Source organism: Lampetra fluviatilis, chromosome 17 (genome assembly GCF_964198595.1).
Source record: "Lampetra fluviatilis chromosome 17, kcLamFluv1.1, whole genome shotgun sequence".
NCBI classification, from domain to species: Eukaryota; Metazoa; Chordata; class Hyperoartia; order Petromyzontiformes; family Petromyzontidae; genus Lampetra; species Lampetra fluviatilis.
The window spans coordinates 5,196,779-5,222,605 of NC_136291.1; the positions used below are offsets into that span (position 1 = coordinate 5,196,779).

Here is a 25,827-nt window from a genome sequence, read left to right on the forward strand (position 1 = left end):
ACTCCTTTCCCAGTCAGCAAATGACGTGCAAAAATAAGTCGTGTCATTTCCCTGTAACCTTAGTCATCAGCAGGTCAATTTCCCGTTAGGGTTGTGCGGTAACTGGGTGCGGTGGTGGGGGGGGGGAGACAGCATGAGGCGAGGGAACAAGAGACCATGGAGGTTATAGATTATGGCGAGGTGAAAGCTTTGCCGTTTTTTTTTTACTCCCTGCCTCAAATCGCTGAGAGGTTGCCACTGTGTGCCTTCGGGTGGCTCGCTAGCTCCACCGGGTCGTGGCCAAGTCTGGCTCCACTTGCCATAGCCAGGGCGAATACCACGAGTGATGACGATGTCCTGCAAAATTTTACACTGCGAAAATAACAACAAGAACGTATGTGTGACGAACAGAAAAGGCGAGCCGTAGATTCATGTGCACGGGGTTTGTGCACATTTGTCGGAGGTGACGTCGTAGTTTTAGGCATCTGTATTAATGTAATAAAAGACTTGACCACGATCTCTGGCTCAGTGTCCTTTATTCGGTCCGTACTGCGTTCCCACACGGCTGTCTCTCTTATTCTCTCTGTGCTGGTTCCGATGTCACTCTAGTCCACATCAGCAGCCCCGCTGCTGTTCTTGTCGCTCTTGCAGCCCCACAGCAGCTCCGCTGCTGTACTCTCACACAGCTCCCTTGGCTGTTCCTGCTGCAGCTCTGACAGCCTCGTGCTGTCTCGCCTTCTCGTCGCTCCTGCGACTCTTGGCAGCCACCCCGCTGCCCCTCACACACAGCCTTACTGCCTATCTCTATCTGCAGCTTTACACCTCCCAGTAGCTCCCTACTGTTCCCAGGGTTGGCTCCCGCTTCTGACGGTGCCCCCTCGGCTCGTACGCCCGCGTGGCCCCACACCTTTCCATTCACACCCCGACTGACTTCTCCTTCCGGTTTACCCGCTTAAGGACCCCCTACCTTTCACCCACGTCACCTGGCTCCGCCTCCTCGTGACGTCACATCCGGAAGGTCGCTTTCGCCCGCATTACACCACCCTCCCCCATAGAAAAAACCCAGCCGACCTCGGCTGAACAACACCAAAGCGTAATGCGGTGAACCGACCTTCCCCCTTAAAGGACACTAAGCATGCAATATAACAACAAGAACAACACACAAGTAACATCGACGAACGTACGAAAGCATGCGATAAATACGACGGCAAGAACAAGAACAATAACAACATACAATCAACGAAACGTAAGCGATTTGGAACGAGTGCGGGTCGCCGGCCCGTCCCGGACGGTCGGCGGCCCACTTGTAGAACGGGGACGCGATGGAACACGAGAAATGACAGGGGGTAATTCCCCTGCTGCGATTGGAAGTCCACCGACATCTCGTGTCCCTGACGAATCAGTCTTGGTCGTATTCCGCGAATGCGCCTGCAGCGGGGTCGGAAGGGTCGCCGGGCTTGAAGGTACCGCAGCCCTGGCAGGCGCCCTCCGAACAGGCCCACTCCTCCCCCGCGGTGTCACGGTCGGCCTGTCTGGAACAGGTACGACAGGCGCTCTAGCAAGATCAATGGACGCAGGCGGGGAAGAGTCAGAGTCAGCAGCAACAGACCCCGGCAAGGCAACATTGGGAGATGACGCATCACGTAGGGGAGCAACATATGGTTTCAACCACGACGTATGAACAAACCAACGGCGAGAACCAAACTGAACGCGCGCCGACTGTGGATTGGGAACCTCAATGAGGCGCACAGGACCATGCCAAGGTTTGTGCAATTTAGGAGAGGTCCCCGGCCGCACCTGCGGGCAATGGAGCCAGGCCAGGTCTCCCACCTTCCAGGGGCACTCCCCCTCAGACCGCCGAGCATACCGCTCGTTCCGGGCCTGGGCTTTGGCCGTAGCCACGCGGGCGTTTTCCCGCGCCTCCGTAACCCGGCGAACCGTGTCCTGAATGTATTCAGGGAGTGGTTTACGAGGTCCCTTCACCCCAGTACCCAATTGCACATCCACCGGAGGCACGTTTTCCCGACCATACATAAGGTAAAACGGCGAGTACCCTGTAGCCGCATGGGGCGTCATCCTGTACGCCGAAAGCACTCCGGGGATGTGCAGATCCCAATCCGATTGCTGTTCACTCACAGTATGGCAAAGCATGGCAGACAATGTCCTGTTCAGCCGCTCAACCATACCATCCGTCTGCGGATGGTATGGAGATGTCCGTATCTTCTTAGTCCCAAGGCCTGCGCACACTTCAGCCAATAATTTAGAAGAGAAATTTCGGCCCTGGTCCGTGAGGAGTCTCTCCGGCGCCCCTTTGTCCATAATGTACCCAAACAAAAAGGCGTCGGTGATGGCCGCGGCCGACTGATCGGGCAACGGCCAGGCCATCGGCCAACGGGAGAGATACTCAACCCCTACCAGCAAATATTTATTTCCCCTCGCCGATGGTGGGAAGGGTCCCAATATGTCCAGTGCCACCAATTCATTGACTCGAGACACCTGAATCGACTGGAGAGGCGGTACGTAAGGATGTTTAGGCGGCTTACGCCGGGCGCATTCAGGGCACGCGCGCACGTGCCCTACGACATCTGTCGCCATGCCGTGCCAAAAATAATGACGTTGTAACGTCAACAAGGTCTTCTGCACCCCTAAATGCAATAGTGTGTCACAATGGAGAGTTCTAATCAACTCAAATCGCAAGGACGTTGGTACCACCACACGCCAGCTTTCCTGGAACCTTTCTTGCCACATAAGCAGACCATCTCGGAGAGCGGTTCGCGGCCCCACAGCCGAACTCGGACTCCCATTGTCCCTCATAGACCGCTTCCGCATGGACAACAACGACTCGTCGATCATCTGTTCCCGAATCCAGACAGACCGCGGCAGATTCAAAACCCCATCAGTCGGTCCCGGTTCCATCGGAGTATCCGACTTCCCGACGGCCAACGTAAGCGGCTGAGGGGGGTTCAGAATCGGCGAACACCTATGCGTCCCCGACGCACATTTACAAGGGGCGCGCCCTGGTAATCTGGAAAGTGCGTCAGCGTTCGCATGGCGCACTCCCTTCCGATGTTGAATTTGGAAGGAAAATTCCTGCAGCGTGTCCAACCAACGTGCCCACTGTCCCGATGGCTGGTCCATTTTAAGTGCATATTGCAAGGCCGCATGATCCGTACGCACAATAAAAGAACGACCGTAAAGGTACGGTCGAAATTGCCGTAGGAAAAAAACAACCGCCAAAAGTTCTCTACGAGTGACACAGTAGCGTGTTTCCGCAGGCGACAAGACTCGGCTACCATACGCCACGACGCGCTCTACGCCCCCTTTAGACTGTGATAATACCGCCCCAATACCTGTGTCACTCGCGTCCGTATCAAGAATGAAAGGGCGATCAAAATCGGGATAATCCAATGTCGGGGCCGTAGCCAATAGATCACGCAGACTCCGAAAGGCCGCCTCTTCCGGCTCTCCCCAAACAAATTTCCGTCCTTTACCCGTAAGGAGATGCAAGGGCCTCGCAATCGTCGCAAACCCCGGCACAAATCTTCGGTAATACGAGGCAAATCCCAAAAACCGCCGAACATCCCCCACAGAGGCCGGAGTCGGCCAATCCCGGACACACGCCGTCTTTTCCGGATCCGTGGACACCCCCTCTGCACTCACAATGTGCCCCAAATAACGGACGGACCGTTGCAGTAGGTGGCATTTCTTTGGTTTGAATTTCAAATTGGCAGAGCGCATCCTCGTGAACACTGTCTCCAGCCGCGTTAAATGTTCCTCAAATGTGCGGCTGAACACAATAATATCGTCCAAATATATAAGACACGTCTCCCACTGCAACCCCGTCAAAACGAGCTCCATCAATCTTTGAAATGTAGCAGGGGCCGCATTCAATCCCATCGGGAGGCAGTTGAATTGAAATAACCCCTGCGGCGTACGGAATGCGGTTTTCTCCCGTGAGGACTCGTCAAGGGGAAGCTGCCAAAATCCCGAAGAGAGGTCCAGTGTGGAAAAGAACTTAGCCCCCGACAATGCGTCAAGGGAGTCGTCCATACGCGGCAGGGGGTACGCATCTGCCACCGATATCTTATTCAATTTCCGGAAATCGACACAAAATCGCAAGTTGCCATCCTTTTTCTTAACCAAGACCACAGGAGCGCCCCATGGGCTGTTAGATGGCGATATAATGTCCGCAGCCAACATGTCTTCCACCGCCCCCCGAACGTGTTCTCGCTCCGCTGGACTCATCCGATGCGAATTTAACCTAATAGGGGCAGCGTCGCCCGTCTCAATGTGATGGGAAAGCAACGATGTGCGTCCCAAATCCAAATCGTCGGAGCTGAACACATCCGAATACGTCAGCAACAATTTACGCAGCGCATCACGTTGCCCCACGGACAGGGAAGAATTTTCGTCACATAAGGTAGCGATCCAACGATTATCCGAACCCCTTGGCTCGGAAACACCAGCGACCACTCCCCGGCGATGCGGACAATCGTGCGTCGCAAACGCCGTAGTGGCATGTGCCACAACCGTACCGGCCGGAACACGGATGTTTTCCACCCCCGCATTAAGCACCTGTAAAACCGGTAATTGATCCGGCCGGACGATGGTCTGTGCCCCAACTAACGCCAATCCCGTTGTTATCGTGGCGGATGGTGACAACAAGACCCCTAATGCTCCTAGCCGATCGGGCATTGGCTTCCGATACCGCAAGGGTATAAGCATCTGTGAACCAGGTGGGATGTCCACAGATGCGACGGACAGCGCCTGCACCTGTACGGCCGAAGCAGGTCGCCCCCAGGGCGACGGCAGAAACGAGATTCGACGGCCCCCCGGCAATTCAATACAATTCTCATTGATTTTAATCAAAATGGGCATCTTAGCCAAAAAATCCGTGCCTAGTAAGCAAGGAACCGCCAAAGATCTCGATATTAACACAACGCCCGAAGCCGACACATCCCCTATAGATATCTTAGCATCCACCTGGCCCACGATACCCATACTACCCCCGTTCGCAGCGACGCAAGACCCATAAACCGGACGCACAGCCCCCGGCGGAATGCCCAACAGATGGAAAATGACATCCGATATAATAGTCGCAGACGCTCCCGAGTCGACCAAAATGCGCACGTCCACACCTTGTATGGACCCCGGTACAGTGGACGAACCCGTAGCGGCCGCGACAACTCTCCGTGCCAATTTGCGCCACTGCGTAACTGAATGACAAGGCCCCGTCGATGGCCTTTCTTTAACAAAAACAATAGGATCGCGCAACAAAGGTGGTGGGTGAGGTGTAAAGCCTTGCCGAGGGTCTGGTGCGTGCCGACATGCCTGTTTCGGAGGTTCCTTGGTCGGCTTGTCCGGTGTTGTGGGCTCCTGCTGCGGCGGACCCGGGAAGCGGGCCCAGCAATCTTTGGCGTAATGGCCCCTACGGCCGCAGCGGAAGCAATCGGCCTCGTTGCGCCGAAGCGCAGGTCTTGCATCCCGGCGGCCCCGTCCCGATGGCGTAGCGCGCGGCCCCGGCCTTCCGCGTCCCGACCATGGAGAGGAGGCAGCCGTCAGCTCCTGTGGACCCCGCTCATCCGGCACATAGATCGCCCTTGTGGGGTCCCACCCCATCGCGCCTCCTTCCTTGACGGGCCCACCCGTCCATGCCGCCACTTGCTTCCAGCGACGGAGATTAAACTGCGCATCCAGACACTTTGCTGCCGCCCGGGACGTGAGCTTCTCATGCCCACACACAGGCATGGGGATCCCCAGATCCCGAGACAGCTCCAGCATTTTTCCCAATATGAGAGGCTCGAGCAGATCCTGTGGCGTGTCAGGATATGCTGCCATGGCCAGCTCCAACACCGCACCCCTGAACGCCACGGGCGATTCTTCGGGTGCTCGTTGTCGTTGAGCGAATCGCCGATGCGCGTCGTCAGGTGGCTCATAGGCGTCGGCCATTTCCTCAAAAACTCCACATAAAGTCTTCTTCTTATCGGCCGTTATGGAACGGAAAAATCGAACAGATTCGTCGTCCAGTAGAGTTGGCAACACTTCCAAGGCCTCCGCATCGGTCCATCTTGCTGAACGAACCGCCGCCAAAAATCGGCAGGCGAAAGCGCTCCAATCGCCCCCGATAGAGAATTCCTTAACTGTAGTAAGGTGGCGACTCCGACTCCTCTTTACGCCGTCTTCCAATGATGGTTGTTCTGGAGGCAAATTCAAAATGGCGTCGGCCCGCGGCGTGGCCAAGATGGCGGTTTGGCGCCGCGGAGCGCGCAAGATGGCGTCTTCTTGCCGCGTGGCCAATGGCGGCGGCAGGGCAGGCAACGTGGCGGCCCGTGGAGCACCGTCTCGTTCCATCGTCGTCCTTGGCGTAACGAGGTGACATAGATGCGCCAGGACGTCCTTGAGTGTCTCCAGTTGTTCTGCCACCTGTTGCCATCTTTGGTCAGCGTCCGATGTTGTTGACGGACCCGCCATCGCGCCGACATCTTCCACGCCCGTCCCCGTGCTCGCCTCAGCAGGGCTCTCCTCCACCACCCCAGCAGAATCCGTGGTCGGAGGGAATTCGTCGTCGTCGGACGAAGAAGCCGATGCTGGCGCCGGGGGAATTTTCTTCCTTACTTGCTTAGACATGCCGTTTCACTTCTGACCCCAGTGTAATAAAAGACTTGACCACGATCTCTGGCTCAGTGTCCTTTATTCGGTCCGTACTGCGTTCCCACACGGCTGTCTCTCTTATTCTCTCTGTGCTGGTTCCGATGTCACTCTAGTCCACATCAGCAGCCCCGCTGCTGTTCTTGTCGCTCTTGCAGCCCCACAGCAGCTCCGCTGCTGTACTCTCACACAGCTCCCTTGGCTGTTCCTGCTGCAGCTCTGACAGCCTCGTGCTGTCTCGCCTTCTCGTCGCTCCTGCGACTCTTGGCAGCCACCCCGCTGCCCCTCACACACAGCCTTACTGCCTATCTCTATCTGCAGCTTTACACCTCCCAGTAGCTCCCTACTGTTCCCAGGGTTGGCTCCCGCTTCTGACGGTGCCCCCTCGGCTCGTACGCCCGCGTGGCCCCACACCTTTCCATTCACACCCCGACTGACTTCTCCTTCCGGTTTACCCGCTTAAGGACCCCCTACCTTTCACCCACGTCACCTGGCTCCGCCTCCTCGTGACGTCACATCCGGAAGGTCGCTTTCGCCCGCATTACATTAATAACCAACATCTTGTGCTGAAAAAATGGAAATTCCATTAACATGTTGTGTCAGTTACGGGAAGCTGACAGGCCATCGTTTTATCAAATAATAAAAATATGATTGTGTCGTCAATAGAGCTGCCTTGCATGCAAATGCTGTTATTTTGCATAAAAAACAATCTTCCCAATTGTTTGTGCCAGTAATGACTAATTTTATATATATTTTCATTTTCCACAGATTATAATTGGTCCAACTTGTATTTGGAAATGTGGAAACACTACTGAGTTACACAGTTTTCCGTGTGATAGCCTATTATGAATTTTCATTGATATGGTAAAAAAACATAGGTTTATTCAAATTAAAGGAAATATTAAAATAGCATTTTAAAAAACCCAGTGTCCTGTTAAACAAACGAAAAGAATGCAGCCACAATATCAAATAACAAAGCTGTGAATGTCAAGTGTCTAAAGGATAAGCTTTTTTCAAGACCAGCATCATTCCACAGGACAAATTGAGTTAGCCGTGCTCGAGGCCCATCACCTATATCATATCCTAATATATAATAGCCCAGATCTGTCATTATTTATTTCATTCTGTGCCTGTGATTAACGCGGCACAGATTGGTTTAAGTGCATCACGTGACCGCGAGCAAGCAGCCAACCAGAGGTGAGCCCCTCCCAAACATGTACGCCCCCGATGCTGCCCTGGGGGAGAGCCGTGCTCTCTCCACTGCTGGCCTGGGGGAGAGCCGCGCTCTCTCCACTGCTGCTCTGGGCAGAGCCGTGCTCTCTCCACTGCTGCCCTGAGTGAGAGCCGTGCTCTGTCCACGGCTGCCCTGAGGTAGAGCCGCGCTCCGTCCACTGCTGCCCTGAGGGAGAGCCGCGCTCTCTTCACCACTGCCCTGAGGGAGAGCCGTGCTCTCTCCACGGCTGCCCTGAGGTAGAGCCACGCTCCGTCCACTGCTGCCCTGAGGGAGAGCCGCGCTCTCTCCACTGCTGCCCTGAGTGAGAGCCTTGCTCTGTCCACGGCTGCCCTGAGGGAGAGCTGCGCTCCGTCCACTGCTGCCCTGGGGGAGAGCCGCGCTCTCTCCACTGCTGCCCTGAGGCAGAGCCGTGCTCTGTCCATTACATTAGTACTGGAGTTCTTTTGGTGCTTAAATCCACTGCTGGATGAAGGCCCACCGCACGCTGTGCGAGTGGATCGTAAGGATTTACTTGAGCAGTCTTTTGGGGGCCGCCCCCACACAACCACATAGTATGTAATATAGTAATATACATAGTTGCCTATTACACAATTGTGATATATTTTTTGCATTAAACTACCAAATTTCCTCCACCAAAAAAACACTTATGGCTCATTGCATTGGCTACAAAAACCATGACCTTTTAAATCAAGAATTGTACCGTTTACCACACGGGAGAACAACGCGTTTTCAAGCAACCACTTTAAAGTGGTGTGGGAGGTGGGCTTGGCGAGTGTTGTAAATTATGTTTTTTTTGCGAACTGCAATGTGAGTAAAGAGTTCTTGGCACAGAGAAGGACCTGGCCTCTTTGGTCACGCTGACACGCTACATCTCGCCGTTGTCAAGCCGTTGCAATGAAACATTGTCTCTCTAAACCCACTTGGCACCCGCGCATACAATTATTACATATTTTGGCCAGCTATAACTTCCTGATGGATGCCGCTATGGTGTAATGGGTGGCACATTTTTCAACTTTGCAAATCCGGAGGTCTCCGTTGCAATCTCCCGGTAACGCAGTTGAAGCAATGGGGCAAGTTTGCAACCTTCACCGTCTTTGTCAAATTGTCACCGTTTTTTTTTCTCCAAATGTCACCTTATACAGCATGGGTGCATTAGATTACAGTGACTTAAGAACCCATAAATGAGTGGAGGACATTTGTGGGTGCCTAGTCGGGTTGCCAACTGTCCTGGTTCTTCCCGAATGTCCCCGTTTTGAATCGTGAGCTCTGTTAGTCTTCCCCGGGTACATTAAAAGTCCCTGGCTTTCGTCAATTGCGTAATGATTCACCACTCCGGACAATACGTTTGCGCCGCAGGTCTTCGTTCCGGTTTTGAGAGATATACTTCTTCTCCATGGCGTGAGACAATTTTTCTTGTACCTTGGTTGTAGCAACCCAACTTCATTGCTGCTGTGGTGAAGCATCAACACCCGAACGGCATTTCACTGCATCACCAATGCAGAGTGACTTGTTTATATGGCTCATTGTTCACGGATCTTTGACTTTTTGCCATGATTGCAATTGTAGCACACCTACGATTGGAGGCTAATTGGGTCAGTGTTTATAAGGAGAGGGAGGAATCGGGTGAAAACTCAAGCAAAACAGTAATTACCTTGAACCTTCGCCACTCCTGCCGGAGCTCCTGTCTCGCAAACTCATCATTAACAGCTTCCTGTGGGGGTATAGAAGGTGGGTGAATAGAGACGTTTAAAGTATAAAGGAAATGTATGGTTCCGTTGTAAAAAATAAAAAAAGTTAAATGAATGTGAGAATCATGTGACCGAGGTAATAACAACAATAATTATGAAAACAATTACGGTAAAGTTTATCTTTGAGTGTTATGTCATGAGAGTTGGTTCAGTAAATAATGTATCACAAGTCAGTGCGCCACCAGGGGATGCTGCCATGGTTTGACAGTTATCACACCAGACTTGCGATCCAGAGGTCACAGATTTAATCTCTTGGCTCAGCAGTTGGAACAATGGGCACATTTCTTAAATTACCACCACCACCCACCCCTAAGCCCCCCCTCCACCACCATCCTTCCCCTGCCAAATCGCCTCTGTCCACTCAGCAGTATAAATGGGTACACCACCGCAATCAAATCGATCGGCAAGTCACGTGTGGTAGGGTAAAGTGTTGGTACTCCTACCTCTTCCAAGGCCAAATGCCCTCTAGATAGTCCCTCGAGAGCTCTCGCTTGTGGATGGCACCTTTTCACCAGTATCGGCTTGAATAAGTAATCGCAGTGCTATACACAATCAGTGGAGTCTCCAAATGCTAATATTCATAGAGGCTAAAATAAAAATTCACTCATCCGCGGCACTCTCTAATAAGCCAAATTGTCAAGATTTATTTGTGAAAAATGTGTTTTAAGCCTCAGGACAGATGAGCGCAACACTGCTCAAAAAACGGATCATAATGTGCTTCAAAGCAGTTTTTAAATTTCTTTAAAAAGAAATGTATCACCACTTTCACGCAAAATCACCCGATATGACAACCCTGCTAACGGCTGCCGTATTTTACGTAAGCAAATGTTTAATTGGATGCTAATTACCATGTTCATAAAATACCTATACAACTCATCAGCATCAACAATGTAACACAATTGTCGCTGTGTAAATAGAAACCATTCATTGAGAAAACTCGCATCGGCTTTCACAATGACACGTAGCGCATTGCAGACGGTGAACGGGATGGCTCAGTGGAGACTGAAGGAGAGTAAGAGAGTGACGGAGGAGTCAAGTGCCATGCCTAAGCGCAAGTGTTGATGAGAAAATGAAGGGAATTGAAATATAAGATGTGAAATGAGGCGTGGAGGTGCTGTTTTTAAGTGGTGATATTGTGAGGTTCAGTGGATGGAAGGAGACAACACAGAGTACCTATTTATGCAACATATAAAACTATTAACTCTTTTTACTTTACCAGTTAAGGCCCACTGAGCTATATAGCTCTTTTCAGAAGCGACTTGGCCACAAATGATCGCTCAACGAAGTGACTTATTAAGTGGAAATTGATAGCAGCCAAAAATAACTTGAAACGCAATGTCGATTCTAAATGTGGAGGGAAAAGCCGGAGGACCCGGAGAAAAACGCACTCGACCATGGGGAAAACATGCAAACTCCAAATATGCAGCAGATGTCAGGGTCAGTATCGAACCCACGCCCTCCTGTATACCAGGCGAGTTAGTTAACATCTCGCAACCGTGGCTCACTAGACTCAAACTAGGACCCACTCGCCCTGGATGGTGCACAAGTTTGTCAGTATTCCCATACTGAACCCAGACTATCATGGACATGACATTTGTCTGGGACAGTGAGGCATGAAGAAGGTTAATAAAGGTGCACTGCATATTTCTAGATTTGAAGCTTTCGTGACTGCAAGGATTCATACTCTTAGGTTTTTCGGTAAAGTCACGTAGGTAAAAAAATAAAATTAAAAGTTAATAAAAGTAATAATGGAAATAAAATAATAAATAACGACGTTTCGGAGGCAGCACAAGTCTCCGTCATCAGGTGGGACCGTCACGTGATGCAGTAATTTTAGCTGTGACGGTCCCACCTGATGACGGAGACTTGTGCTGCCTCCGAAACGTCGTGATTCATTATTTTATTTTATTTCCATTATTACTTTTATTAACTTTTAATTGTGTTTTTTACCTACGTGACTGCACTGCATATATTACAACCACTTCACAGCAGCGGCGAAGCTGGCAGATGCCTGTTAGTGCTAATTGCACGTCAGGTTAGCGCCATGGACATTTAACGTTTGGTCTACAGAACAAGGGAAGAGAGTATGCAGTGAAGCAGAACACCTCAAATGTGATGCATGCTCGCGATTTGTTTGAAAAGAAAATATTTGTTGACATCTCCATGTTATTGTTCTAGACGGCAGTTTTTTGTTGTTGCCCAGAGTAGCCAATGTGTGGAACAAACCACACATGCAAGGTTAGGTGTTGGATTGAGTAAGTTTTCACGAGAAAACTAACTTGGTAAGTTATTCAGTTTAACACGTAGGCTTTCACGACCAATATCATCCATAATACAGTTTTTTGGGGGTTAGAACGGGTGTGTTGGAGAGCCAAGCCAGAACATTTACAATCTGAGTACGACATTTCGTCAGGAATTTAAACTAGTTTCATCAGGCGACAGCCATATTTCAGTACTAGCAACGAATTGGCATGTTCTGTTTACGTGGCAAACCATATTAATTGGCTGTGTCGGGTGGTGGCGGGTTTAATAACACATTTATATATTTACGCGATCTAACCCAAAACACCTGTATTATGGTTGGTAGGTTATGTTTCACAAATTTAAGTATGTGGTGGTCAAGTGAAGTCATTTTTTTATTTGATTATTATTCTGCTGCACCACCTGCCCCTGTGTATACCACCTAAAGTCACAGTTTGTCTTGAGCTTGGCACAGACAATGGTCATTGCCTTACAAAACCAATAAAAATTGGACTTCACGTTGTTGGACAGGTTTCTAAAATCTCCAGAATGTACAGACATGCCTCATCATCCGAGTCAAACGTCTTAGGAAAGCAAAGTGATGAACACGGTTGCAACTTAAAACAAGAAGAACGTTCTTAACATGTCAGCATTATCTTCTTGGTTCTTTCGGTAAAGTCACGTAGAAGGAATATAATAAAATAATAAAAATAAAACATAATAAAATAATTCTCACGCAATTTCGGCCACAACGCAAGCAGCCGTCTTCAGGTGGAGAACAGGTCTGTCGAGAAGGCAGAGTCTGAATGTCAGCATTAACCATATTGAAAAAACGATTCCCACCAAACATTACTAACTTGGCTAAAATATTATAATTTATGAGCCATCCCTGACTTTGTTTCCTGTAAAGTCAATTAGGTTGTGGGTCCTCTGCTGTAGGTTTTGTAGGCATGGCGATGATTTGACGATTGCGTGCAAAAAGTGTACTTATATATTAAACAATGTAAAGAAAATAACTAAATGTTTACCATGTAAATTATTTCTGAGTTATAATTAACGTAGTACAGAAAGGTGGACATTTATAGGAGCACATCATGGCTTTGCAAACTAGTTTTGTATCTCGCACTATATATTGTGGGCTTCATGACCGTTGTGTATATCACAGGCATTTTATTATAGCTCCGAATCAAAGGCCACAAACAAAATACTAACTTGTCCATTTATCTCAGTGGACATACAATTCAATGGTCGCAAAAAAAATGATGAACAAGTAAAGATGCAATTGAGGATAATGTAGACGGATTACTGTGCCCAACCTCTGGCTTTAAAAGAACATGCGAACGGTACATTCTGTGCAGACGGATTGCATTGTTGCTGTAATATTGTCATTCCATTACATTAATTAAAAAAGGAGCAGAAAAAGATGAAATTTTTTATCAGGGCATTGCAATTTTTGGTACAAACCAAACAAGGGAGGACGAATCTCCCGGTAACGAAAATGTTTTAGTCAAGCTATTCATTACTCATGGCCAATTACAGCTTCCAAAACTCACTGACCTATCCTCAGTGGCAGTTTTTTGTTTGTTTACCAGGTTAGGCCCACTGAGCTATATAGCAATTTTTTTCAGAAGCGAGATGGCCACCAACAAAGTGGATTATCATGTAGAAATGTAGAGCAGCCAAATACTCCGAACTTCTTCTTGGTTCTTTCGGTAAAGTCACGTAGAAGGGAAATAGTAAAATAATAAAAATGAAACATAATAAAATACAATTCTCACGACGTTTCGGCCACAACGCAAGCAGCCGTCCTCAGGTGAAGAACAGGTCTGTTGTGGCCGAAACGTCGTGAGAATTGCATTTTATTATGTTTTATTTTTATTATTTAATTATTTCCCTTCTACGTGACTTTACCGAAAGAACCAAGAAGATGAATCCCTGCAGTCACGAAAGCTTTAAATCGAAACTTACTCCGAACTTATATTTCTGAATGTGGAGCGAAGAACCGGAGGGCCCAGAGAAGAATCCACGTGACCACGGGGGAGAGAGACATGCAAACTCCACATATACAGACGTCAGGGTCGGGATTAAACCCACAGCCGCATGTATACTAGGCAAGGTAGTTAACATCTCGCCACCGTAGTTAACATCTCGCAAGCCAGCATTAAATGCTGGGGCGCGATTGACCCATGCTTGGCCACCATGGAGACATGGCCATGTACTACGTTGGTCATGCACAGAAGGATGATTCGCTCCATCTGTAATCTTAAATGCGTTGAATGATTGCATCTTAAAATAAAATTTTAACCAGACAAACAACAAGGTTCACACAACAAAAGGTCCCTCATATGTTGTATTATGCTCAACATTATAACTAAACCCTATAGTCAGTTGTCATGTCAGCGGTTTTGCCTATTGAAATTGCAGCAATGTAAATATGTTGATTGCTGAATAGCCAATTAATTCAAAGTCACTACAGTTATCTCGCTTGCTGTGCATACATTTGAGGACTTTAGCTTCTGCTTGGAGATTGACTTTTTGACGAATATAGTATTTACCGTAACTATCGTGTGGAATGTCTGTGTTTTGTTAACGTTTTACAGTTCACAAAGTGGAAATTGGATTTTGTACAGTATTGAGCACAATTTCCTCTGTAGGCCCGCATCCCAAATATAGATCTATGTACCAATGCTTCAAAGCTTAATCTGTGTGTATTATTTATTTATTTCATAACAAAAAAGTATATTGACATACCCTGACCTAGTTAATGTTTTGTATTGAATAGTAATATGCCATACAATTTAGTGACAACTTTAAAGGCAATGATGGGAAATAATAATTAGTGACCCAATTAACACCACATGTTTATTTGTATTTACTCCATAAAAATAATATCAGCTGTAAAAAAAAAAACACGTGTAATGAGCGATTGCCCGACGCACTTGTCAGGGGAAATGTTTATTTTCAGGGAGCCAGATGCCCCCACTCCATCAGCCCTGGTCCCCGCTGCAGAGCCCAGAATCTCCTGCGCGTGTGCTCTATCAACCCTCCGTGACCACGCCCCCCCCCGCTCCGTGACCACGCCCCTATTCTCGATCCTTCTCGTAGACACTAGTCCACCCGTACTACAGGTTGACCCCATTGTGTCCATTAAACAAGCATGCATACACACTATCACCTTTGTGGCCTAGAGTGTGAATGGCTAGCCTGATTAACCTTGTTCGTCATGTGTAGTTCTTGAATATACTAGCAATGTCATGATCATCATCATGATCAATCCAATTCTGGATGAAGGCCATGGCTCGGCGTCATCTGGTCCTAGTCTCACATGGGTTGGCGTCATCTGGTCCAACCCATGTGAGACTAGGCTCTAAGGAAAGCTGTCTCGGGTGTGGACCAATCAACTTCAAGGACAGTGCATATATTATCAGAGTTATGTTTTTTGTTTGCATTATGGCTGCAGGTATTGTGGTCTATGCAAACATGACTCCTTGTAAAAAAGGTGTCAGTTTTGTTGCCAGATAGAAGAGTAAAAAAACAATTACAACATGCACGTTGTTGAGGGGCTGTGAATACCAATGTGCATGTATTTGTGCATTGCCACGCTAGTGAATGGTCCAACCGCCATTTGTAATGGATGAACAGATAATTTATATGACAGTGAATATGAGATGAATCAAGAGGCCATTGGGGGGTCAGCTGTTCATTTGCAGGTGACATGTCTAATGTATTAATAGCAGAATTAATTTCAAAGTGCCCCCTCAAAAGGTTGCACCTCCCTGCCCCCCCCCCCCCCGTGTTGCCATCACTGCCCCCTAGAAGTCCTGGCGAGACCTCTTCACACACCGTAACCCCGAATGATGGCACCGACTTGGAACTCGCCTTCGCAAGTCGTCCGGCAATTTACAACCCTCCACGTTACCCCCCCTTCAATCATCCCCTTCAGGTCCACGATCATCAGCCGTGTTGTGAGATTGCAAGGTGGACCAGAGCTGTCACGGGAAGCTGCTGTGCTGTAATGGATCAGCAGGCCGGACTTGCAACACAGAGGTCGCCGGCGAAGTCGTCTGGTGACGCCAATTGAAACAATGGTGCAAGTTTCATTTCGATTTCACGCTTTCGTGACTGCAGGGATTCATATTGTTGGTTCTTTCGGTAAAGTCACGTAGAAGGGAAATAATAAAATAATGAAAATAAAACAATAGAATTCTCACGACGCTTCGATTGCAACACAAGCAATCGTCATCAGGTGTGAAAACCACAAAAAATGATTGCTGTGGTTTTCACACCTGATGATGATTTCTTGTGTTGCAATCGAAACGTCGTGAGAATTTTATTGTTTTATTTTCATCATTTTATTATTTCCCTTCTACGTGACTTTACCGACAGAACCAAGAATATGAATAGATGCAAGTTTCTTCAATCCCCCTGCCCCCATCCGGCAGTATAAATCAGTGCAGGCACACCACCGTCAGTGAACTGACAGATCATGTGTGGTGGAGGAAAGTGCCCTTTACTCCCACCCCTTAGGAGATCTCTGGTCAGCGTCGAAGATAATAGTCCAGCAGTACCTCTCGGGACGGAGTTCTCTGAAGCTCCCTCGAGTGGAGGCCCTTCCACCAGCAGTGGCGCGTGGAAGCAATTGCAGAGCTGCACCTTTACATTTTACCAGTGCTGTTTGGGGGTCTGTCCGTTTAAGAGCTATACGAACAAATCCCGGAATGGTCAGTGCTCTTCCCCAGTTTCGGGGGGCTTGTACACCTGTGGATGTTTGACTACACTGCAAGCATCGCTCAACCAGGAAGGTAACAAAGGAACAAATAAGCATAACCCGTAAAAACAAAGTTTTTCACTATAAATCCTTTATATGCGTGGCGGCTAGAGTCCTCTCGTCCTCTGGCTTGAGATGGCTGCCACCTATGGGTCAGATGATTGCATTGCACCATTAAGCAATTGGTAGTTAAATATAATATTTTTGTCCTAAAAAGTGTAAAATTTAGGAAAAATTTTTCACGAACATTAATTGTCACGCACGACGAGTCTGTGTGGAAAATGTCAGCTCGATTGGATCACGGGAAGTGGGTTAAAAAACGACCGAAAGATTTGCACGGTCCTAAGCAAGCAAGCGAACTTAATATAAAGGATTTTAAAATGGGTCCTGCCTGAATAGCCCTGCGATGCATTGTTTCGGTCGTACTGCACGCTGTGTGGCATAATGTCTCACATTTGCCTCCGCGGTCTGGGAGCTTCTTCGGGAAAATGATACTTATTTACATCATTTGCCAGCCGTTGCTGGCGTTTGATGGAGGTCAGCCAATGTTGTTCATTAGCTTTGCCACTTGCGCAGAGCACATGAAGAGGAACGACGGGACATTATGAGCGTGCTGAACAGCGCGGGGTACCGCCCGCAAACAGCGGAGAGCTATCCAGCACAGCCGTGCGTAATAGCCCTGCCAGAAAGTTTGTGAAATTCACTCATTTGAGTCGAAGTGCAAGACGGCTTCACCCCATACTTTGGTGGTTCAAGTGAGTTCTGTCAGCATGAAGAAAGGTTAACAAAAAACATCCTTGAGGCAGATGAAATCAAGTATCAGATGATTTGCTTGGTTTATGCAGTCATTGCTCGGGCTTACCGATTAAACTGCATTTAGAATGTTGATTTGAAGCTTTCGTGACTGCAGGAATCCACACTCTTCGGTTCTTTCGGTACTATCACGTAGATAGAATATTAATAGATCACGGCGTTTTAGTCGCTACGCAAGAAAGCATTCTCTCTCTCACCTGAAGACGGTAGCTTGTGTTGCGATCGAAACGTCGTGATCTATAAATTTTCTATCTACGTGACTTTGCCGAAAGAACCAAAGAGTATGCATTTAGAATGTTGACAAAGAAGTCTCTGATCAGTTTCAACTAATATATTACCAGTGGGTCTATGATGTCCAGAAGACCCATAACGAGCCAGAGAACAGCTTCCTCTTCAATGAATACTGGCCATGAAACTCGCATTGAGCGGGCCTGAGAATTGATGTTTGCACTGGCAAACTTTGGATGTTATATAATATTATTTTATTATTTTATTACTTTATTAAATACTATTTTTATATTATATTATTATATAATTTTATTTTATTTTCTTATTATGTTTTATTTTTATTTTATTATTTCCATTCTACGTGACTTCACCGAAAGAACCAAGAAAATGTTAAAAAATAGTTGATCAGACCTCTCTGTACCACCTGACGACACATGTGACTTAATTTACATCAAGTTTAAGAGCATTACCTTCGAAGCAGTGATGCTCATTCGGAACTCAAGACACTCAGGGGATGGCCAGGCTGTAAGCTACAGGATGCTCTGGTATAAATTATGCTCCGTAGCACTAGTGGTTTTGAAGTCTTCTGGTCTATTAAGCAACTAAATTCAGCATTATGAAGGTATAAAGGCAAATACAAATGAAATGTTCTGTAGGTCTAACAATTTTAAATGTTTTGCAGAAGTGATCGATTGTTTGTGCATTGGTGCTTTGTTCGGACAGCGGGGCGCAACGCAAGTCTGTGATGGCGCCCGGCTGTGAGTGAAGTGAGCCAAGTTGCCTTTGTCTCGGCCACGCTGTGTTCTCGAGCATTTGTGAACAAATTGTACGAACCGCTTGCGAGATCACCCTGAAATGTACATCCAGGGAAAGGATAGGGAGCCGTCCGACAATGGGCACTCCTATCTCTAACCCATGCATCAAAGTCTGCAGAAGTTATCAGAACGTGTGGGGGAGTGTGAGCTGGACATTGCAGATCTGGTGTGGTCGGGACAGGTGATTAGAGCCAGTGTGTGGTGAAGGACAGACAAATATCCCCCGTGTGGCCTTACAGACTGTTGGAGCAAGTGCTGTTAGCGAGTAGCAGCTATGAAGGACGGCACTGTGGGTGGCCAATACCACACCCGGCCGCCTTTGTCTCCCGCGTGGCGATGTTTACACACTGCACCAGATACTCATTTGAGGCTGAGTCGACCTAGGGATGGCCCAGGACACCGTTAAGATACTCATCACTGGCGTTGGCCGTGAGCGGTCATCGAACGTGGATCGCCGGGTTCGTAGCGTAGTGCGCTAACCGCTGCGCCACCGCTCACCACAGGACAGATCACCACCCCTCTCCCACATGATGTCATCTGGAGTGGTTTCCTGCGCACATCACAATTCATTTCAAAGTCAGTGAGGAATTTGAACCCCCTACCTGGGTCAGATCTCCGAATGTGGGCTTGGCTGTCTGCAGTATTAGAGCTTTGGTGATGGGATCCAGGCCTGCAAAACAAATGCATTCAACACATCAGGCAAACCTGATGGCAAAACTTGACTGCAGCTCTGACTAAAACGCATACGTACACACACAGTTACGTATTTTCCTTCCTTTAATTCCCAGTAGAAAATTGGGAAAATAATAAACGCCTCTATGTTTTGCTGCTTGGCTATTTTTTTTGCGATCAAGGATCCTGATGTACCCATGAGCAATGGATTCAAGCGTAAGCTGCTTCATTGCATTTATTTTATTTTCTGTACGTAATTACGTGCACAATCCTAGCCACCTATTGCAGCAGTCAATATTGCTGTGCGTTATATTTGGAGCACGCTAATGCCGTGTTTCTTTTTAACGAAGTACACGCTTGTTTACTGGCATTCTCGCCCCCACTCCCCTACCTCTCTCTGCTTGGAGACACCGGGCACGACTGCCAATTGCTGTGCAAGGAATCATAGATAAAGCTCGGAGCTATTATATGTTTAGATGGATGAATTACCTGCAGACCAATCTATATGGACTCGACTGTCAAGTGTGCGAAATATTAAATCCCCCATTTTTAACAGCCCCGCCGGCTCCTTTCATTCATCTTTCGTTGCATTCTGAAACCAGAATTCATAATCTGCTTCCTCTGCCTTCCACCGTCCGTCTTGAGCATTCACTTTGGTTATCTCCTAGCATGTAGGTATTAATATTATTAGGCGCAATGGTTTTTTTGTGCATGCTATATTTAACAAACAGACTTGCGTCGCGTTTCGTTAAAGAATATATATTTACTTTGCTGATCAAAAAAAAGAACGCGATGTAATTTAGAAATTACATTTTGTACAAAACAGAACATTGTAAATCATTAATAACACTTGCAGTAGAATTGGCTGCGTCTGATCTCTCCAGGCTACGATGATTTACATAAGAGAAGACGGATCTCTCTGTGCGAAGCACTAGGCACGTAACAATTCACCCCCCTGGCTATTTGATAAATTGTCACAATGTAACAGGAACTATTCTTTAAGTCTAGTTGTTATTGGCTTATTTGTATTGTTTATAATTTCATTGGTCTCAAGTGTTCAGTTTTGTCTCCACCATTATCCTAAACGCAAGATGAGCAAATTATTTGCATGCAGTTGACATACATTGTAATTAGTTAGTTCCCACACGCATAATTTGATGCAAGTATTGTGAGCGAAAGAATAACATTTTAATCGATGTATCATTATGTACGTACTGATCACCATAAATCGATATTATACTATAAGTCCAATTATTTATCACATTTCTTTGTTAATGCGTTCTGAAAACGGGGTCAGGGACCTGGCAAAATCCACCATATATTATTAAAACAATTCGAAATGTGATTGCGTTGGATTTGCTTAAAATTGAACGTACATGAGTGCAAAAGCTTTGAAAATGCCAGGTAAGAAATCAAGTATGCGAACAATACAACACGAGATGGGAACTGGTAGCTCTTCTTCAAAATGTAAGTCACATAAATGTCAAAAAAAGTGTCCACCTTGATGCAGAAAGCATTAGCACTCTTGAGAGAATGTTACAATTGATGGCTTCATGCATATTTTGTGGCAGTGTTCTGATCATGTCCAGCACACTTATCTGCCACCTCCCCCAGTCATATAATCTTTCATAAATTCCTCTTAATTTTTTGTGTCACTTCTAGTCATTAAGTCATTTTGGAAGGCTGTTATCCAGGCTGGGTCTGATGTAAAATTGGCAGCTTCGATGTGATTGCTATGCCCCTTCCACCATTCAACGTCAGAGTGGGCATTGAGGTCTCTGAGTAATAACTATGTAATTACTAAGCAATTACAAAGCAGCAATGTGAAGTGGACTATATATTACGATGACCAAAAATGATCTTCCTGCCCATCTGATTTCACACTGCTAAAATTACAACATGCTTTCGCTGTATTGCTTTCGACGGGTGGTTCATTTTCTTTCCACCAAAGTCAAATTCTTATTTTCTTAAAGAGAAAATGAATAAAGATTTCGTCGCCCAGCTTAGACACAACTCCTCTTCGCTTCAAAAGCCTCATGTGCACTTTGTCTCTCCCAAGGGGGATCAGTTTGACGGGTGATGCATACGAACAGCTACGCGAGAACGTATAATAGTGAGGGCACATCTTGGTGGCCTCGCCGCTTGTAGTGGCATCCGAGATTGCAAGAGAATTATAAATACCCCCCCGCAATGGAAATAATGCCCTGTAGGCAGGCATTGGTGACATCTGCATGCAAAGTGGAACACTTCACGGAGACACTCAGGAGCTTCCAGTTGCGTCTATACATTGTTGCTCACGTGCTTTCAATCCATATTTTTACCCCTCACACTCTCTGCGGAGTCCATCTCTTCACCACGGGAAGTTCACATTTCCATACAGAGTGGTACAGCAAATGAAAAACACCAAACACCTGAACAATAATACATCTTAAGATTCAGTGGGTAAAAAAAAACGTTACACAAACTTTGCTCCAGGACACCACCTGGGGCCGTCTCGTGGCACGAAACGGCTGTCGTGGAGGGACGTCAACGCGCACGGCGCTCCTTACAGTGCATGGCCCCTGGCTCGAGCACAGCGAGCCGAACGAGCGTGCGAGTCACCAGCGTGCTGGGAGACACGTGGCACAGCAGCAGGCTCAGCTCGCCAAACGACCGCCGCTGGGAGAGACGTCCCATCACCACCTGCCTCTGTCGCGTCGCCTGACCGCCAGACACGTCGCCATCTCGCTTAGTATACGGCAACTTCGTGATGGAGCCCCATAGAGATTCAACAGTTGCCGGCGCTATGCCTGTCTGCTGTGATTTTTAAATCCTTTATATTAAGTTCACTTGCTTGCTTGCGCGCTTACGACCGTGCACATCTTTCGGTCGTTTTTTAACCCACTTCCCGTGATCCAATCGAGCTGACATTTTGCACACAGACTCGTTGTGCGTGACAATTTATTTTCGTGAAAAAAAATGTCCAAAATTTTCCACTTTTTAGGAAAAAAAATCATATTTAATTTAAAATACCAATGTGATAAAAATGAAGACGCTTACTCAAGAAAAACAGAAATGAATAATAAAATATAACCGATGCCACGCATATAAACGATTTATAGTGAAAAACTTTGTTTTTACGGGTTAATTTTTTTTTTGTTATAACCAGGGCTCACATCACACTCCTGCTTCTTTTCAAGTGTACGTAAGATGAGCAGTGCAAGACCGACAAGCTGATTCAGTGATTTTTTTTTTGTATTCGCTGAATTATGAAGGCAAGAGGGATTTTTTTTTTCTCCTCTGAATATTGACCTCGTTCATATGAGATGCCCAACATCAGCTATCGAATCGCTCGTTTCTTTAAATGAGTTGAGCGGCCAAGACTGAGTTATCCAGGCAAACACACACACGGATTAGCCACCGATATATAATACACGCGACAATATCACGCATGGGGCAATCTGTTTAAAAATACAACGCACATTTTAAAAATTCTGAGAAGTGAATTTACGAGCATAAAAGTTATTATTGTTTTAATGTGAATATAAAATTAGTTTGTGGTAGCCTCCCATTGTGGGCACGAAACAATGCACTTAGTTTCTCAAAATACAAGTATTCAATCTTGGCAATGTTACATTCATATGAATAGAGTGAACACAGCTTTTCAAATGAAAAACAATAGCAATGAGAAGGTAAACATTCGTGGAATTACAATATAATTGTGACCTTTGATCAAATCACTGCGGTGTTGGTGTCTCAATGTAGCTCGTTAATGCAAGATAATATCGTACAAGGTTTAGTATGTTGCATAACTTTTCTGGATACCCTAGTCGATTTTTTTTTCTGTTTTTATTTGTATTTGCTATTACTACCTGCATCTGCTCTGGGTCTCCTGTTGAATGACTCGGCATAAAACAAGCACCGTGCTCTCCTTGGTCTGGCGTGGTTCAACATAGCTACTGGGGGGGGGGGGGGTGGACCAAAGGCAACAAACCTCACGTATGGTGCCAAAAGCACTTGCCCTAACAGCTTGTAAGGCTAATTGGGGTATCTTTATATGTAGTTTCCAGAGAAATATACAATGAAGTATCGGTTGTTGTTTTTCTGCTGAGAGGGAAGAAGAAATTAAATGTATTTGCTGATTGGCCTTCTTCCAATCCCACACTTTTTCCTCTGTGCGAGCAGCAAAAACAAAAATATATTTTTTTATAGTTAACCGTGGAACAATTTGGTAATGCAGTCATTGTGGATAATTTGGTCACGTGATACCACCCCCTCTCGCGTCGTGCTGGCCTTCAAAAGTGCTCGCTAACAGCACGTGGCCCAACATCTTAAAAAAAAAAGTCTTTACGGGGGATCTTTGTCTGGTGTTTTGTGTGCAAACACAATCGGAGGCATAATACAATATACGAATGTTGCACTGAATCTCAATTACTGTATTTAAAGATGTGTCAATGCTAAACGAGGAGAGCAACCAGACGTTTTGTGTAATTGCTTTTTATGAAGATAAAGTGTACACGGGCGTAGGGTATTGAATACTGCTGATGGCGAGGCTGCCCGATATAGGTCCTGGTAATCAGCCCAATTGAATCAGAGGGCCGGGTGTATGGGGGCTGATAACCTCTTCTCTTGCGTAACCATGCATTTGGAAATGTAAGAGACCTTGTACAAAAAAAGTTTCAAGAAAATAATATAATTGAATGCTAATCTTTTTTTAGATATATATGTAAAAGCAAATATCAAATGATTGGTGCTACAATCTTTTAAGCGCTGCACTATAGACCCGGCTACTTTGGTTCGATTACACTGGTCAACACACTTTTTCTTGCATAAGGTATTCCAACGGTTTTAAGGTAATTTTGGGGTGCTGATTCAAAATCTGGCATCAGTTTTTGTCTATCACTTCAGGTTTTTGAGATATCAAATATTGCATTTTCAATAAAAAACTGCAGAAGAAAAATATTAAATAAATGTGGATATTTACATAAAATAATATTATAAGCACACTATCCTAAAAATACAGCACCATATTTGAACATTAAAGTAGTCACTGACTCGCAACAACTTGCAATCATAAGTGACAGAGTTGATTTTGGGTAAAATCAATGAAAATGGGGTATGCCGATAGCATAAAAATGAGACGTGATAGATCAAATCTGAGATCAGATTTGAAATCAGCACCCCGAAATTAGTCTAAAACAGCTGCAAAAGTCCAGGCCAGAATTTTTTTTTGTTGACCAGTGTTATGGCCACGGCTCCCATCAGTGGTGAGTCATATCTGAGCCATTTCTTCTCCCCCGTCTGCCCACTCTTCCTGAGCTGCACTGATCGGCATGGTGAAGTATAGTTAAACAACCTTCACGATTTGACAGCTGTAAATTGGCAAAGGCTATAATTTTTTTTTTTAGCAAATATCAAAAACAAAAAATGTATTGAATATCTTTAAACACGTTTCAATTCCAAAATTGCTTCTAAGCTCAGTCGGCCTTACCCAAAAATAAACGGACTGACTGCTATCGTTATTTTGAGATTCTCTCTTTGTAAACCTTTCAATTTTGTGGACTAATTGCGTACGATATATCTGTATCGGTGGCTATATTTAAAATTAAGGTGTCAGTGTATATGCATTTAATATGGCTATTAGTTATGCACAAGCAAATACACTGCGTGTGTTTCTTGCCTATGCAAATTCTGTCAAGAGACAACTTCATGTTATACATGGGAGTCATCCCTGTGATTTCTTCATTTTAAACAATTACACGTGACTCAAAATAAGTTGTAAAAAAATTGGAAAAGATGCAGTGTAACTTATTTTTTTAAAGGTTAAACTTGGAAGTCATACAAAAATATATAACCAGATACAGATGTTCACTGTAAATTTACGTCAAATAAAACAAATGCATAAATATTTTTTCGTCTTCACATTTCTTTTTTTTACCATGATGGTTATAAACACAATTCACCCGCGCTGAAATATCAGCCTTAACATAAAAGTAACATAAACCTCCGTCATTTTGCTCAGATTATAAATATTTAGGAAACCCTAACAAGTCCCCTTTCTTGGTATTGGATGGGCTTGAAAGGGTCACAGCATGCTCTGTTTGCACACGAGGAGCTCTGTTTGTGAATGAAGAACGACCGCCTTTGTTCCCACGACTCGGGGCGAAGGGTTTGGCCCTGGCCCCGTTGTCTCCTGCAGGAATCATCTGGGGTCCGGGCCGCGCCAACATAAACAGCCGGGAAAGTGCAGAAAGTGGCAGAAAATGTGCACCCAGCGTCAGTAGATAAAGGGGAGGCCAACTGTGAGAACAGCTCGCACGCTGCGGGGTGGAGAGGGTGGTAGTGGGGGGGGGTATCTTGCAGAATATCGGAAGATCATTCTAGAAGGCAACAAAGCATGGAAAATCATGTTGGAACGTGAGCCCCCTGAACACAAAGACAAATACCCCCTCCATATATTGGATATATAGCATACATGCAAATTGAAAATCATCTGTTCTTAAACACAATATTCGACACATGTATGGTGAGCTTATGAATTAGTATCAATCAAATTATTGTACTGATGCATCCATCGTTCCTCCAGTAAAAACTTCTAAATGATCAAATGCATTCATACTTGTCTATACGGTTTGTCGGTGGGTTGAAGTTCCTGGAGCACCCAACATTCACAATTCATACTCAGATTTGGGGGGACTGTGC

The 25,827-nt window shown here is 46.2% G+C and overlaps 1 protein-coding gene across 1 annotated transcript in view; it reads right to left on the bottom strand.

Moving 5' to 3' along the window:
- The window catches only part of CNBD1 (cyclic nucleotide binding domain containing 1), a 162,385-nt gene that overhangs the window by 37,997 nt on the left and 98,561 nt on the right, over positions 1-25,827 (bottom strand). The window contains exons 7-8 of the mRNA XM_078864231.1: positions 19,077-19,144; positions 9,513-9,572 (exon numbers count right to left, since the gene is read on the bottom strand). Coding sequence (XP_078720357.1) covers positions 9,513-9,572; positions 19,077-19,144 — 128 coding nt within the window. The remainder of the gene's footprint in view (positions 1-9,512; positions 9,573-19,076; positions 19,145-25,827) is intronic.